Source organism: Brassica napus, chromosome A3 (genome assembly GCF_020379485.1).
Source record: "Brassica napus cultivar Da-Ae chromosome A3, Da-Ae, whole genome shotgun sequence".
NCBI classification, from domain to species: Eukaryota; Viridiplantae; Streptophyta; class Magnoliopsida; order Brassicales; family Brassicaceae; genus Brassica; species Brassica napus.
Genome location: NC_063436.1, coordinates 20,028 through 35,591, shown reverse-complemented (window position 1 = coordinate 35,591; position 15,564 = coordinate 20,028). Strand labels below are relative to the sequence as shown.

At 40.4% G+C, this 15,564-nt stretch overlaps 5 protein-coding genes across 11 annotated transcripts; 1 reads left to right on the top strand and 4 right to left on the bottom strand.

The window, feature by feature from the left end:
* Window positions 1-1,038: 1,038 nt before the first annotated feature.
* On the bottom strand, window positions 1,039-4,081 carry BNAA03G00120D. 5 transcript variants are annotated; one of them, XM_048767770.1, is made up of 6 exons: window positions 3,646-4,081; window positions 3,465-3,527; window positions 1,942-3,372; window positions 1,739-1,855; window positions 1,531-1,619; window positions 1,039-1,438 (listed from the first exon to the last, which is right to left on the bottom strand). In XM_048767770.1, the coding sequence occupies exons 1-3, from the start codon at window positions 4,018-4,020 to the stop codon at window positions 3,301-3,303; spliced, it is 510 nt and encodes a 169-aa protein (XP_048623727.1). In that variant the 5' UTR covers window positions 4,021-4,081; the 3' UTR covers window positions 1,039-1,438; window positions 1,531-1,619; window positions 1,739-1,855; window positions 1,942-3,300. The 5 variants fall into 5 exon arrangements, with proteins under 5 accessions (XP_048623727.1, XP_048623718.1, XP_048623724.1 ...); XM_048767761.1 differs by having other exon boundaries at window positions 1,739-1,864; window positions 1,942-3,381; window positions 3,646-4,078; XM_048767767.1 differs by having other exon boundaries at window positions 1,743-1,864; window positions 1,942-3,381; window positions 3,646-4,078.
* A 1,102-nt stretch (window positions 4,082-5,183) lies between these two features.
* Window positions 5,184-6,840, top strand: LOC106427072 (serine/threonine-protein kinase STN8, chloroplastic). The gene is made up of 2 exons (XM_013867807.3): window positions 5,184-6,351; window positions 6,420-6,840. The coding sequence occupies exons 1-2, from the start codon at window positions 5,284-5,286 to the stop codon at window positions 6,768-6,770; spliced, it is 1,419 nt and encodes a 472-aa protein (XP_013723261.1). The 5' UTR covers window positions 5,184-5,283; the 3' UTR covers window positions 6,771-6,840.
* A 155-nt stretch (window positions 6,841-6,995) lies between these two features.
* LOC106427082 (mannan endo-1,4-beta-mannosidase 6) lies at window positions 6,996-9,170 on the bottom strand. Of its 2 annotated transcripts, XM_013867825.3 has the most exons (6): window positions 8,950-9,170; window positions 8,730-8,860; window positions 8,374-8,641; window positions 8,106-8,300; window positions 7,690-8,024; window positions 6,996-7,617 (listed from the first exon to the last, which is right to left on the bottom strand). In XM_013867825.3, exons 2-6 carry the CDS (start codon window positions 8,858-8,860, stop codon window positions 7,176-7,178), a joined length of 1,371 nt encoding a protein of 456 aa, XP_013723279.2. In that variant the 5' UTR covers window positions 8,950-9,170; the 3' UTR covers window positions 6,996-7,175. The 2 variants fall into 2 exon arrangements, with proteins under 2 accessions (XP_013723279.2, XP_013723271.2); XM_013867817.3 differs by having other exon boundaries at window positions 8,730-9,125.
* A 139-nt stretch (window positions 9,171-9,309) lies between these two features.
* On the bottom strand, window positions 9,310-11,116 carry LOC106427095 (eukaryotic translation initiation factor 2 subunit beta). 2 transcript variants are annotated; one of them, XM_013867834.3, is made up of 7 exons: window positions 10,874-11,116; window positions 10,545-10,673; window positions 10,360-10,467; window positions 10,129-10,271; window positions 9,916-10,058; window positions 9,760-9,845; window positions 9,310-9,639 (listed from the first exon to the last, which is right to left on the bottom strand). In XM_013867834.3, the coding sequence occupies exons 2-7, from the start codon at window positions 10,599-10,601 to the stop codon at window positions 9,598-9,600; spliced, it is 579 nt and encodes a 192-aa protein (XP_013723288.1). In that variant the 5' UTR covers window positions 10,602-10,673; window positions 10,874-11,116; the 3' UTR covers window positions 9,310-9,597. The 2 variants fall into 2 exon arrangements, with proteins under 2 accessions (XP_013723288.1, XP_013723293.1); XM_013867839.3 differs by having other exon boundaries at window positions 9,760-9,826.
* LOC106427056 (probable LRR receptor-like serine/threonine-protein kinase At1g06840) lies at window positions 10,697-15,407 on the bottom strand. Its single transcript, XM_048767720.1, has 19 exons — window positions 15,274-15,407; window positions 15,030-15,180; window positions 14,781-14,852; window positions 14,617-14,688; window positions 14,386-14,529; window positions 14,226-14,297; window positions 14,059-14,130; window positions 13,901-13,975; window positions 13,726-13,794; window positions 13,579-13,647; window positions 13,418-13,489; window positions 13,222-13,308; window positions 13,064-13,132; window positions 12,478-12,980; window positions 12,251-12,409; window positions 11,888-12,171; window positions 11,764-11,815; window positions 11,428-11,678; window positions 10,697-11,356 (listed from the first exon to the last, which is right to left on the bottom strand). Exons 1-19 carry the CDS (start codon window positions 15,386-15,388, stop codon window positions 10,907-10,909), a joined length of 2,838 nt encoding a protein of 945 aa, XP_048623677.1. The 5' UTR covers window positions 15,389-15,407; the 3' UTR covers window positions 10,697-10,906.
* Window positions 15,408-15,564: the final 157 nt, after the last annotated feature.

Genomic DNA, 15,564 nt, shown 5'->3' with positions numbered 1-15,564 from the left:
CTTATATGGTATATAGTTTAATGCTATATATATATTTGTTTTAGTATTGAATGATACTTTTTACTCATATGGTTTTAAAATCATGTGTATCTTTTTATAATAAAAATGTTAAACCATTGATCATTAATTTTTAACATAATAATTTTAATAGTTTTAGTCTTTTATTCTCGTTTTTTAAATTCAAAATATAACATACTAGTGGTATTCCGGCGCTACGCGCCGGGTTCGTATGTTTTATTCTCTAATGAATTCAAAATTATTAGTTTTTTATCCATTTGATAGTAGCGCCGGGTTTATATATTTTATTTGAGTTCAATTTTTTTAATTTATCAATTTGATAGTGATTAGTGATAGTAGTGTATTATTTTATTTTGAAGTTGCTTTGGTCAAAGAGGAATTGCATAAATGGTTTCGCTTATCGATTTAATACAAATAGAATAAATAACTGATGGCTTCACCAAAGTAAATATATTTGAACTTAAAACATAAAGTAAACTTAATGTTCCAAATGGATAACATGTAAATGTATGTGTTTTTTTTGTGATCATCTTGCGGCTAGAAGTTGTAGTTGCTTGGTTTTAGTTGGGAAAGCTTTGTTGTTATATTTGTTTTTCTAGACATTTTAGTTCATGGGTAGTGGACGATAGTAAGATAGAGTTGTAGTTGTTTAGGAGGTTGTGTGTTGATATGAATTTCAGGGTTTAGTAAATCTTAATGTAACATTGCCACTTGGGAGCTTGGTTTTAATCATGAAAGGCAAATGCCGGATGGTTGCCTTGGAGTTTTAAATGCACGTCGTCCTTTTTTTACAGGGTGCATATGTAGGTTGTGAATCTTGAAGAATCATAGTCCTGATTAGATTCAAAATTTTGAGGAAGCGAAATCAGTAACATGCGTTAGTGGCAAAAAAATTTTGTATTCCCATTTGACATGCTGCAAAGAACAGTTGAATTATTTCTCTACAATTTAAAAAAACATCACGTTGACTTGCTTATCCTAAAACAACGGGTGCATTAAAAGAGAGCAACAAAAAGAACATTCACTACTCAAAGAAACCCAATATTTAAGAAAATGATGACAATCAAACCCAATATTTTCAAAATGTATCAATGTTTGTATAACTATTGATTCTCAAAGAAGGCTAATTACATGCCCCGACAACAAAAACCAAAACCGTAATCTTTCTAATCTGCTATTGCTTCTGCACTAAGGCAAAGAGACTGATGTACAAACAACACAACATCTACTTAGACTCTTTTTCCCCTTCTTATTTTCTTTAAAAGCCGTTTTAATTGCGGTTTTAGCCAGGGATGATGGATTTAGTGCACTCTTTGGGATATTAGATTGTCTGATCTTGAAAACTGTTCAAGCCGTTCCAAGGGCACACTCTCATGCTCGAAGCCCTGCGTTTGTCACCTCTGATGTCTTTGCTCCATACCTACAAAATCATATTAATTACGCTAATCATCCGATCAATATAACACTGAACACACCAATGGATTTTGTATTATATTTAAAAAAACTACTTACATGTGATCACAAATTTCAGTAGTCATGATAGGTTGAAGATGTTTTCATAACGTTCCTTCCTGCTACTTCAACAACATCAAAAACCTAGCCTGTCACACAAAACAGAGTTCAGGTTCAAGATGGATATAATATTAGTAGGATAATATTACGAATCCATCAAGTGTTGCAAGAATCATTTCTCCAAGAAGAAGATGAAAGAGTTTCTCACCGACCGTGCTATTAACCATTGAGCTCGAGAAGAAACCATATACTTTTATAACCTATAACCCCAGAGAGCAGCACTCCATTCGCCACTTCCTTTGTCATCTTCGTCATCTTCCTCGCTCTGTTATAACTTATAACCCAATCAGCTAGATACAAAATATAATTTTACAAACATATTTATAAAGAGAAAAAGACACAAGATTGTACCTTATGAGATATTTCAGAATTGCATGGCTAATTTCTCTCTCCTCTGATTCAGACAAATTTCGTTTGTTTCTCCACTTGATTTTGAGAAAGAAGACACAAGATTGCACCTTTCGTATTCCTATTTGACATGCTAAACTTACAGGGAGATGCCAAAACTGTGAGTTTCCTTTGCAGCATGAAGATGTTATATATACGACATCGACGGTTTACAGAAAAGGTGGAGGGAGATGGAGTGAGTGGGAGGGGAGGTGGAGTGTAGTTTAGCGACTGGATTGATGGTGGAGCTAAAGAGAGGGGAAAAGGTTACAGATTTTTCTTTCGGAAACCATGAACACCTGAATGTTTACGGCGCCGACTATTTAGCTTGACCATGAAGACGCTAAGACAGCCCTAGAAGACATGCCGGGCCGAGATTCTTGTATAATGATGGGCCCACACAATGAATCCAAATGGAACTTAAAGCCTTTGAAACACAATTCAATTCATCTAAGAAATAAAGAGCGAGGAACAACACACGAAAACCGGCTGGAAAAAAAAAACGCAAATGCTCTGGTGTGCGACACGTGGGGCCAAACGCCCATCTCTCCAGAGTGACGTGGCAGCAGGAGGTGAGAGAAAACCCTGTTTTATTATATAAGATACGAAAAAAATCTAAAGTTTAATTTTATAGCTAATTTAATTGTTTAATTTATTTTAATAATATAAAATTAAACAAAAAATGATGGAAGAGATATAAATTGTTATCAAATATTTATTATTAAATCATTAATTATCATATATATATATTAGTCATTTATGGTAATTTCGTAGGTTTTATTTAAGGAAAGAAAATAAAATAATAATTATATATAGCGGAACAATCATAAATGCTTCTATCGTAAATATCATATCATATCATATAGTTTGACCAACGAATGTATTTAGAGACATATAAAAATCGAATGTAGACCTACTTATTTTTCAATTGAATGTAATTAACTACCTAATTAAGTAACATCTAAACATAAAGTTTTTTTTTAATTATTATAAAATTAAGGTTATAATCTTTCAAATGTTTCTCTTTTAATATATAGGGGATTTTATAATTTATTTATCGAGAAGATTTATGAAAGTCTCTTATACAGGTATAGTTTTTATTTTTTTAGTAAAATATTATTACTTTTATAAGATATACTTCTTCAAATACAGATACTTTAAGAAATCTTCTGAGTGAATAATTTAATGGGCCTGTGGATGAAATGAGAAGGGGCCCAGCATAAAAAGGCGTAAGTAACGAGACAGTAATTACAGAAACAAAGCTTTTCTTAAAGACAAAGACAAAATCATCAAAGGAAAGTGGGGGTTGTTGGTCTGTGCCGCCTAGTAGTTTGCTTCCTTTGATAAGTCGCTTGCGATCTCTCTGCTGTCTGCTTCCGGTTCATCTGCTCTTTCCTGAAAATTCTAGATGGAAACAAAAAGTGTTGACAAACACAAGAAGAAAAATGGAGAGAGGATGATTAAAATGATAAGATAGGCATGCTTACGAAGCTGAAGCTTTTCCTCTTCTCCTGCTCTTTCGCTCTCAGAGATCGGACTGGTAAAATTTTCTGTTGACCAAGAAACATTAAAATCGATTAATGTTTGCTTGAGAAATGGAAGCAAAATCTTGTCTAGGGAATAAATGGATTTTGGAGAGAGAGAGAGAGGGAGTAGATTTTTGCTTACGGAGGAATAAGAGTGGAGCTCCTTCAATCTAAAGAGACGATCGACTTGGATTTCAAGGCTTTTCTGGATCTCTCCTCTTTGGAGGAGTTGGCTCATCTTCAGGTCCAAGGCCCCGTCTCTCTCCTCCAGCAATTTCTCAGTCCTCTCCCGATCCTCTCTCAACCTCTCGAGTTTCTTCTTGAAGGCGTTCAGCTCCTCCGCAAGGGAAGCGTCCATTGATTCAACAACAGGAAGTGGAACTGGAACAAGATTATCCTTGGCATCATCATGAAGAGGAGGAGGAGCTTTGGCCCTTTTCAGCTGAAGTTGCGTATCTGCTGCTGGGACGTTGAAGATGTTTCTTGGCTGGAGAGCTTTTCGACCTGATGATTTCATTTTCTCTATCTTTGCAGTGCTATTGAGGAGGAGCCCCCAAATAATAAAGGATATATGCTTCTTCTTTTTTTTTTTTATATAGATTTGAATTTGAATTGGTTTAGGCGCTTAACGGATACCTTCTTTTTGTCGTATTGCATGGTTCATCTCTTTCCCTGACATATTTATTTTTTATTCAGATTCGGCAATTGGAAACCAACTACAAAGCTCAAGAAAGAAAACCTTGACCAATTGAGATATAATTGTATTATTGATTTTTATAAATACAACGGTGACCCTGTATTAAAAGATAGAAATTCATTTGGCATCTTTTATCAGAGTGTTAACACTAAAAGTTAAAGTTTAAATCAGATAGAAATTATTTATAACATACACATATAAAATGCATGCCAAATAATCTTAAGCTCTATTAAATGATTGCTTCTAATATTGAATATTTTACTCGGACTATATGCTACAAACAAATATTCAAGACATGATTGAGAAAATGGGCTTTGTTAGTTGGGCCAGTTGAGTAAGAAATGAGATTGAGAAAGAAAGATGGTGTGGTGAGGTCTGTCTCTACTCTCTAGTCTACTACTCTCACCATTAGAGCTGGGTTGCGGGTCAAACCCGTCCTGCTGACCCGCCAACCCGCGGGTAAACTGATTTTTTTTACTCAAAAAATTTGACCCGTTTGACCCGCAAGAAGAAAATATGAAATCCGCACCCGCTCCGCTTAAACCCGCGGGTGATCCGCTAGACCCGCGGATAATATTAATAATATTAAAAATTATTAATTTAAATATTTTTTATTAAAAATAACAATAAAATTTAATATTTAAATATTTTTTATTAAAAATAACAATAAAATTTAATATTTTAAATAATTTTTATTAAAAATAATAAATATTAATCTATTTATAATTAACATTAAATTATTTTTAAAAAATTTTCCATTTAAAAATAATATTTAAACAAAAAAATCTTTTTTTTTTTAGTTTTTGCGGGTTGGCGGGTATCCGCACTGAATTTTGGCTGACCCGCATCCGCCCCGCATAAAAATCATTCAACCCGCACCCGCACCCGCGAACCAAATTTTTCAAATCACTCGATCCGCACCCGCCCCGCAGCGGGTCAAATGGGGTGAGGTCCGCGGATAATGATTCATATTCCCAGCACTACTCACCATCACCACATACACAAGAAAGGGATGGAGATAAGATTGTTGGGGAAGAAGAAGAAGAAGAAGAAGAAGAAGCTGGAAAGAAGAAAAGAGATAAGATGGCTTCATCTCTTTTCTCGCCAGTCACCACCGGCTCATTTCCTTGGCATCTCAAATGCGGTTTCTCCCCTCACACTCCCCTTTCATCCCATAAGAACAGCCTGAGATGCAGCTTTTCTCCTGTTGATTTTGTCGGCCAGTCTCTCTCTCATCTCCCTGCTTTCAACGATACGCAGAAATGGGCATCCTTTGCATCCGCGGGGCTTGTCTGGTTTTACCTGACGGCGAGGCCTGGTGTTCTCGTCGGGGCCATTGACGCATATCTCCTCGCTCCACTCCAGCTTGGGCTCGACACTCTGATCGGGGCAAGGAGGTTTAAGAGGTCCGACTTCTTGGTGACAGAGAAGCTCGGGGAAGGCTCTTTCGGAGTGGTGTATTCGGGGCTACTTCTCCCGAAGAATTCAAGTGTAGACGAGGCGAGGCTTATGAACAAGGCCACGCTTCAATCTTTGGGGGAAGAATTTAAGGAGAGGGTCATTCTCAAGAAGGTGAAGCTTGGGGTCCGAGGTGCTCAGGAATTCGGCGAGTTCGAAGAGTGGTTCAACTACAGACTCTCACGGGCTGCTCCTGACACCTGCGCTGAGTTTCTCGGTAGCTTCGTCGCCGACAAGACCAATTCTATGTTTACTAAAGGCGGCAAGTGGCTCGTCTGGAGGTTCGAGGGAGACCGTGATCTGGCTGATTACATGAAAGATCGGAGCTTTCCTTCCAATCTCGAGTCCATCATGTTTGGGCGTGTTCTTCAAGGTGTGGAGTCTGTGAAACGTCGTGCCCTCATCATTAAGCAGATCATGCGCCAGATCATTACATCTCTGAGGAAGATCCATGATACCGGCATTGTTCACCGGGACGTTAAGCCCGCCAACTTGGTGGTTACAAAGAAGGGTCAGATTAAGCTCATAGACTTCGGTGCTGCTGCTGATCTTCGCATCGGCAAGAATTACATCCCTGAACGCACTTTGCTTGATCCCGACTACTGTCCTCCTGAGCTCTATGTCCTCCCCGAGGAAACCCCTAGTCCTCCTCCCGAGCCTATTGCCGCCTTGCTTTCCCCCATTCTCTGGCAGGTTCGTTCCTTCCTTTGTTTCTTTACTTCTTTTCTTTTCTTTTCTAGCAAGTAATCTTCTTCTTACAGCTGAACAGTCCGGATCTGTTTGATATGTACTCTGCTGGGATAGTGCTTCTGCAAATGGCCGTTCCGTCCATTAGATCTTCTGCGGGTCTGAAGAATTTCAATCTAGAGATCAAGTCAGTTGAATATGACCTGAATAGATGGCGGGACAGGACTCGGACCAGGCCAGACTTGAGCATACTAGACCTGGACTCAGGCAGAGGGTGGGACCTCGTCACTAAACTTATATCCGAGAGAGGTTCTCTGAGACGCGGACGCCTTTCAGCCGCTGCTGCTCTCAGACACCCTTATTTTTTCTTGGGTGGTGATCAGGCTGCTGCTGTTCTTTCTAAGCTTAGTTTCACCAGCAAGTAATTTCTTTTCATGTAAATATAATGTGTACACAACTCTCTGTTCCTCGAATAAACTACTCTTTTTTCTTGTATATGCTCCACTTCTCGAGTCATAATCAAACCAGCCTGAAGAAGGTATGTTTGTATTTATACAATGTCTGGTCTGGAATGAAATTTCTCAGCAGGTAAAAGTAAGTTCACTCACTTCAATATACAGACATTTATATATAATTAAATACTTGTACTGTGTTCAAAAAAAAAAAAAAAATTAAATACTTGTACACACTTTGCTGTTGTTGTGATTCACATAAGGTTTAAGTACTTAAAAAGCTCGAGGACGGGCATCTAAGACAGTGTGATATAAATGTATACACATATTAAACACTGACATTTGTATTACCGTAGCTGTGATTCATTCACAAAAGGTTTAAAGCTCGTCGTCGTGCGAAAGAAGGGCATCGAGGGCAGTGTGATTCTGTTTCTTGCATCCCCACTTGCATCTCCAGCCGCACAAGGAGTTGAAGATGGCAAGTCGCTTGGACTGCAGAGATATGATTTTTGAAGCGGTGTGAGCTCTCGTTAGATAAACCGCGTAGCCATCATCCATGAACTCTGCTCCCTGAGGGAAGACCTGCCACACCAGACTTCCCGCACCTGCCCCTCCTTTCCTTGTTGAGTTAAGGCTCATCTTGTACACCGTATTTAACATCATGTCACGGAAACTCGTGTTGAAACCAGGGTCATGTGCGGACACACCAAACTCTGTGAACAGAACCGGCATTCCCAAGTACATCTCTGCATCCTCCACATGAGCTTGCATCCACGAGTTAGTGAATTCCAGGAAAGTATCTGATACTGCCGGAGATATCCTACAGTTTGCAATTCATTTTTTTAGCTGTTCTCACCGTTTTTCAGATTCAGGGCACAAATCAAAAACTTACCAGGCATCTGGATAGACGTGAACCGAAGCAAAATCGACTCCAAGAGCTTGATTATTTCTGATGAAGTCGGTTCCGACTTGTGCAGCGTAGGGGTTGGGATTGAATTTGGTTCGAGCTGGAGCAGAGGGACCATAGAAGCCTTCGAGTCCGATCTCTACCATATGTTTAGCATCTAAGCTCTTCACAAACACTGCCATTTCTTGTATCCAAGACTGGAGTTTGTCACCGGAAGGATCAGAGGGGCAACGGGGCTCATTCATGAGTTCCCAGGCGAAGATTGTGGGGTCGTTCTTGTATGTGATGTTTGTGAAGGTGTTCACTCTATTCAGCACCGTCTGCAAAGCGACCACATTCATGTTACCAATATATATATATATGTTGTTTTGGATAGATAAAGCAATGGATGGAATAATCACCCGGACATGGGATTTGTAGAAGTCTCTCAGGGTGGGGTTGGTGAAGAAGTCGTCATCAGAGGTGAGATTAAGACCAGAGGCATTGCCCCATTTAACGTACTGAGCTTTGCCCCCATAGTCGTTCCAGTTGTTGACCAGTGAGAGTATAAGTCTGATCTTGTACTTTCGGGCCTCGCTCACCACGAAGTCCAGGGCCTGCCCAAATTGCTCAAACCTTTAAGCAAAAAAAAAGAAAGAGATTAATTAGGTGTAGATAGATCGATATTACCTTGAAGACATCTTCATCGTAAACAGAGGGAGATTTCTGGAGAGCTCTCCATTGACCGTCGTTGAAAGCCCAGGTCCTGCCTACCGTTAAACCAACTGCAGAGGCTTGTTGGAACACGTCCGTCACTTTGCCTCTCGTGGAGTTATCAGCTGCCAGAGTCATCATCCAGTAAGTGTTGAAGCCATTCACGTAGAATGGTTGTCCATTTAGGGTGAACTGCTGCCCTTTCCTCTGCACCATCTCCCATTCTTCTTCTTCTGAGTTAACCCTGCCCAAAAACAGTCTTAGTATGTCAAGTCTTTTCTTCCTGTAAAATAATACGGAGATATAATTTGTGATCATTAGTAATGGTGTACCCATGGGAATTTGCAAGAGCTCTGTGCTGTGTTAGAATCATGAAAACCGCAGAGCAGAGCACGAATCTGAATCCAAGACGGTCCTTCATTTTTTTACAGGTGTATCGACGAGGGGGGAGCTTCATATTCATCTGGTTACATGTTTGGGTATTTATATTCATACCAACGAATCCAATAAAACATGGACTCGATTATTAAAATCCAAGACCTTTTAACTTACAAGGCAAGAGAAACGTTCCTAGTTCCAAAACTGAGAGATATGAAACTTGAAGCACATGGCTCCTAGGTATCATTCAGAGGACTAAAGTGTGAGACAATTCCAAAGTAACGCGTCCCTGCCAAGCTAAGATTCGAAGAGCACCCACTTCTCGACAGTGGAGTTAGCTGACATGTCAAACTCACTTCATTTCGTGCACGCTTCAGTTCAGACCTACCCATCTTCTAAGTCATTTTACAAACAAGATGATTGAGATTTGAGTCCAGGAAGCTTACTTACGTCTTCCGCATAAAATGATCACGAAATTGCACAATGTGATCATAAAACAACTTTTTGTTTTGTTTTGGTTTGTAACATCTTAGATAGGAGGGAACTCGTGTTTTTGCATTACATGCATATATAACAGAAAAAAGAAAAGTTACTTTCTTTTGATTCTTGTATCCGTTAGCCTATTCTCTCAGCAACTAATCATTAAGGAAGTTGTATAAGGAATACACAATTTTGCTCAGTATTCACCATCCTACATCTCTAAAGAGGCAGTAACTTCAAAACAGTATTGTAAAGAAAACATATCCTGGTTGCTTCTCAAAATCACAAGATAAATCTTACAATGCCCCAGCACGTGGCTCTTAACGTTGATGAGTTCCATATTCACAGGGGATTCGGTTCGTTGATCATTGCTACCAAACCACACTGCAAGAGAGCAGAACCCAATGAGATCAATCAATATATATATTTGTGTCATTTTACAATTTCACATCTATCTGAACGCAGCAATTAGGCACTTTCAGACATTATAGTTGTTCTACTTACCATCTCACAGCTGAGAGTGGAAATGCCATTGGCCTCCGCGAGAGCTGTGTCTGAACTTTTGCAGCAGCTGCAGATTACGAACGCATCTAAGAAAAATGTATACATATCAGACAAGACTTCCATTGCAAAAGAGAGAAAGAAGATAATGAAAGATACCAATGTATCTCTGAAACACAGCTTGGAAATGCTGAGAAGACACTAAACCCTTCATCTCAAGCTGGTGCTGTTTGTTGAGCCATCCCTTTGTCTCCATTTGGCCAAGTAAGAATGTTATGACATGACCTGGCTTTCTATGCATCCTGGAACATACATAGCTTTAAAAGGTGATACATAGATAGATCAACTAGGAAACAAAAACAAGGGTCGTACATTGTGCAGAGATGAGCAAAGTCTAAACAAACTGTTATATGTGTCCCTTGTGCGAGGAGCTGGGGACGACGCATCATCACTGTTCTTGGCCTCTGTGTGGAAACCTCCTCCTCACGAAGCATATCAAAGACCCTACTCAAGAGCTGTAGAGCATAGAGAAGCTGGGATCATTATCCAGAGGAATAGCATTACTCAAAAGCGCAGCTAATTTAAGAAGAAAAAAAGAAACACCTCTGCATAGCCATAATCGGGCTCAGAGTCGTAGGTAGCGTCTTCCCGTATAAACGGCCTCTTCTTCTTCTTCTTCTTCTTCTTTTTGGAAGGATCCAATTTGGTGACCTACATCATCAGCATAAGAAGCTTTAGCAAAGCGGAACATACAAGGGATGAGCTAGTTTCAATGATACATCTAAAACCTTGTCCAGCTCGAGTTTCCAACAAGCCTCCTGCTCTAACTCTTGCTGTAAATCCATCGTTGCCGGCGGGTCCGATCCGACCGTCGCTTGAAACTAATTGATTGGTACGACGCCAAATGGGCCTAGTATCTTTTCATATAGAGGCCCAATTAGTGTCCCATATATATTTAGACATTTGACACGATACGAAGATTTGCTAACGGGTCCTTATTGGGCCTTTAGTGAGACATTTCTTTTTTGTTTCAAAGTATTTGTGTTTTTTTTTCTTTTCTAAAGGGAATATATATATATATATATATGTTACAGATAACAGCAAACCAAAAGCTCACTCAGGTGTTTGTTTCGTTTGTGGTATGTATGACTCAGCGAGGAGCGATGCTGGGAACAACGCCGCTGCTGAGATCGCTTCCTAAAAGGCTCGCCGACTCGTAAAGGTCTCTTGTCACATTCGAAGATGATGTTGACAGCACCGAGGAGGACGACTTCGTTTCCATTTTTCCTTCCTTGTCCGGGAGCAGTGCCTCCAGCTCTTTCACCACCTCAGCCATCGCAGGCCTCATATCAGGCGAGTCGTGGCTACACCTCAGTGCCAATGAGAAAAACCTTTCCGCGATTTCCATCGACCATGCCTCCATTCTCTTGTCTATCAGCGACACCATCATGTCCGCCGTCTTCACCTCTCGCACAATGTTTTTGCCATGGGATATGGCGTGCATACCAGTCAGCAGCTCCAAGAACACAACCCCAATGCTGTACACGTCGCTCTTGTCCGTCAGCTTGTGCGTCAGGAAGTATTCTGGATCCAGGTACCCCTGCAACAATCACAAACTAAGCCATCCAAATATGCTTCTTTTTTTTTATTCATTCGTTTTTGATCACTCACTGGAGTCCCACGAACAACCGTGGATACGTGTTTAGGCACATCCTCTTCCTCCTCCAAAGCAGGAGCAAGACGGGACAGTCCAAAGTCTGCAACTTTGGCATTGAAGTTGAGGTCGAGGAGGATGTTACTGGCTTTGATGTCTCGGTGGAACACTGGTGGGTTGGCTTCTGTGTGAAGGTAGAGAATACCCCTGGCTGCTCCCAAAGCAACACGAACCCTCATCCCAAAGCTCAATGTCTCCTTCCCTTTAGCTGCATACATAATATTCCATTAGGTGAGAAAACTAACTAAATGGCACACACACACACACCCCATGGAATCTATCTAGTTTCGTACCAGAGAGCCAGTCGCGCAGGGTGCCATTTGGCATGAATTCGTATACCAGCATCTGCACATTCAGCAACGAAACGCAATTAAACACAAGTCACTGATAAATCCAGGAGGCTGGGAGAGAGAGTACCTGCTCCCCTTCTTCGTCACAATAACCGATAAGGGACACTAGATTCCGATGATGCAACCTGGAGAGCAACTCTATTTCATTCAAGAACTCCTTCTCACCTTGCAAAGACCCTTCATCAGCTCGCTTTATGGCAGCAACCGTTTTGTCAGATAACACACCCCTATAAACCTTTCCGTAGCCTCCGCGTCCAACCAAAGCTGAGCTACTAAAATCGTCCGTGGCCTCTGCTAGTTCTTTGAACCTGAAGCCTCTTATCCCAGAATTCATCAAGGAAGCTTTCGAGGCTGTGACATACACAATAGATTCAATTAAACTTGGGGCCTTTTAAGTGACTCAGTGGGGGTGGGGAATGGTCACACTTACAAGACCGTCTTCTAGATATCTCACGCTCGTGCTTGCTGTATCTTCTAAGCAACAAGGCGGCAACCATGGCGGAGATTGCAACAGCAGTCACCACAGCCCCTGCAGTTATTGCTGCCAAACGTCCCCAGCTCACACCTTTCCTTTCACTGCCCAAGTTAACTGAGGAGATAAACACAAGGTTAGATTAGAGGTCAATCAATGCTTCGGTTACAAAAAATAACACTCACCATATGAATAAGGCCCCTGCAGAGTGAAGTTGAGCAGCTCATATGGTCCGAATAAGTCACTCCCGGGAAATCTCCATGATGCGAATATGCCTCGGATTCTCACAACTTCACTCGTGTTAAATGTGCTTCTTGTAACTTGCGGAAAAAGTTTCAGATGCATCCTCAGACGAGGCCCTTTCTCCCATTGATAAGAGTCAATCCAGAGTTGATAGGGCTCCATTTGAAGAAAATCGGTAACGTACTCCCCGAATTGATCAATATATGGAGGGAAGTATGAGAAGCTTGGACTCTTCAGACGGTATCCAATCCTGAGAGGCGCTGCACAAAAGCATCGTAACGGGGATGCTGGACTGTATTCGTAGAAATCAGGAGTGGGACAGGCTAGAGGAGGACAGTCTGTTGAGTTGATTGGTGGTGGTGATGTCCACGCTTTTCCTATGGATTCGCAGAAGAGGCCTGCATTTGTTATGCTTCCGTTCTTGCATATCGGATTACCATCAAGCCTGGAGACGAAACAAGAAACTTCTCGTAATCAGCATTCAAGATCATAATTACTAACCAAGCTATACGAGAAACTACGGGGCACCTTAAAGTGACATTTTCTGGAAGGGTTAGATCTCCTTCAACATGTGACAGACTATTATTCCTGAGATCCCTGTAGGATTTCCGAGACAACAAGATAATATCAGACAAGTTGATGAAATGCAAGTGACTGTAAGTGAACTAGGGAAACACGGCTATTACAGTAGAAGTCTAGCTTTCTTCCGTAATGAGATATTCTTCCAGAGGGAATCAGGAATGGATCCAGATAACATATTGTTCTTCATCGATCTGCACAACATTTGAGGTTTTATTATTTATTTACTTGCCAAGTCGACATTGCTACTCTCACAAGCCTTATTCTCTTTGGATATAAAGAAACATAAGCACAATTTCTCACAGCATCTGAAGCAAAGGGAGATTTGAGAAGCTCAGCGGAATGGATCCGTTTAGTATGTTGTTTGATAAATCACTGCAATAAAAACTCAAATCAATAAGGTATAGCTGTAAGGTCACTCGATAAAAGAAGGGAAACAGAATTTTCATCTGTATCACGCATACATGGTTGTCACATCCTCAGAAAGATTAGTAGAAGGTATAGGTCCTGTGAGCTCATTCCAGCTAAGATCCCTGTAGTGATCAAGAAGCACAAACAAATTCACAAAATGGGAATAGAGAATACATGCATTGAGATTGATCCCAACTTACAAGTATTTGAGACGACGTATCCTGCTAAAATCAGGAAGAGCCCCTTTCAAACTACAGTTTCTAAGACTCCTGCAAGTGGAAAATAGACAAAACAACAGAATAATATATGTATGAGTCTTTGAAATGACAAAAAGAAAAACAAAACGACTTGATATAACAGTGGGCCGAAATTTACAGCTTCAGTATACTAGAAAAGTTTCCATAGGAAGCTGGTATATCTGATCCACTGAAGTTGTTATTATCAAGTTGCCTGCAGTGAGAGGAAAATAAACCATCAATCTAACAATTATTTGTACAATGAGGTAAACAAACACAATAGAGAAACAAACATACAGGATTTGCAGGTTTGGCAACTGAGACAGTTGTGGTGGGAGATCTCCGGATAAATTGTTGTTGTCTAGCAGCCTGTAAAATTTAGTTTGACCACTTTTACCCACCATGATGATATAATAGCCCAAATAATGGAAATAGTGAAAAAACATTATTTGGCAAAGACTCACACGTGAAAGATGTTTGTAAGACTGGAAAGCTCAACTGGAATCTGGCCGCTCAACGAATTATTGTTGAAGTGCCTGTAGAAAGGCCAAAAGCAAAATTTGTGAGTTGACTGACACTGAGAAATCTGCGTCTGAAGTTGATGATGATCACTGTCTGACTCACAGATGTTTCACTTTTCTCAAGTTGGAAAAGGACTTTGGTATTGGTCCTGTGATATTATTTTCATCTATCTGGAACCTGTTCAAGTTCGAAAGATAGCCTAGTTCGCTTGGTAAAGGCCCTGAAAGTTTGTTTCCATTCAGCAGCCTGGCCACAGGTTACAAAATCAGAAGAAGGTAAACAACACGTGCTTGGTTCAGAGAAATGATTGATTATCAGGTAGGTCCAACTTACAAGAGTACCAGGGATGATATCTGCCCTATCTCCTTTGGAATTGAACCACTTATATTGTTCCACATGAAATCTCTTCATTTAGTTAGGCACATGAAAAGACTCAACATTTTAGTACAACATAAAGGAAAATATAGGGCTCACACACTTAACATGTTGAAACTTACAATATCTCGAGATGAACTAATTTTCGGAGCTCTGGTGATAAACTCCCGGAGAGATTCATATTCATCAGCAAGCTGTTATAGGAAGAGCTGGTCATGTCCCCAGAGAATAAACAGAGAAAAGAAATGGAAAACTGAAGCAGCTTCTCCCAAGTTAAGCATGTAAACTCCAACATATATACAAGCCGACCAGCGAAGAAAGGAAGATGAAGAAAAAAAAAAAAAAAATGATTGTGATAAGTAAAAACATACAGTTCTCGGACATGAAGGTATTCGTCAGGTCCAATCTCATTGGAGCAGATAACTCCTGTCCAATTTGACCTGCAAGGGTCTCCTCTGTTCCAGTTTCTCAAAAAATCTTTAGGATCAACTAAACTTCTCTTAACTGATCGTAAAGCAGTGACTGCAAAATGGAAAAGAATCACCTAACAGAACAAGATGGCTAGAACTAAAATTTGTTGGAAACAGACAAATTTTGGAAAGTGCAGTCACACACCTTCAGAAGGGTCTGTTCGCTGTGCATCGGCAAGAAGAAGAAGAAGAAGAAGAAGCAGGCAGAAAAACGCAACAAGGAGCGGATATAGAGAGACTCTCTGAGGCAACAACACCATGATGCGTGGGAGACGGTAACTGCATAAGATGATGATGAGGATATCAAATACTAGTTGAGTAATATAAAAGCGCTGATTAATCAAAATCCAAGGTGCTCTCCGTATTTATGGCAGAAAAGGACACAGCAGCAGCAACTAAAATTCAACGCCAAGCATTCATTAACTAACTCTAGGAC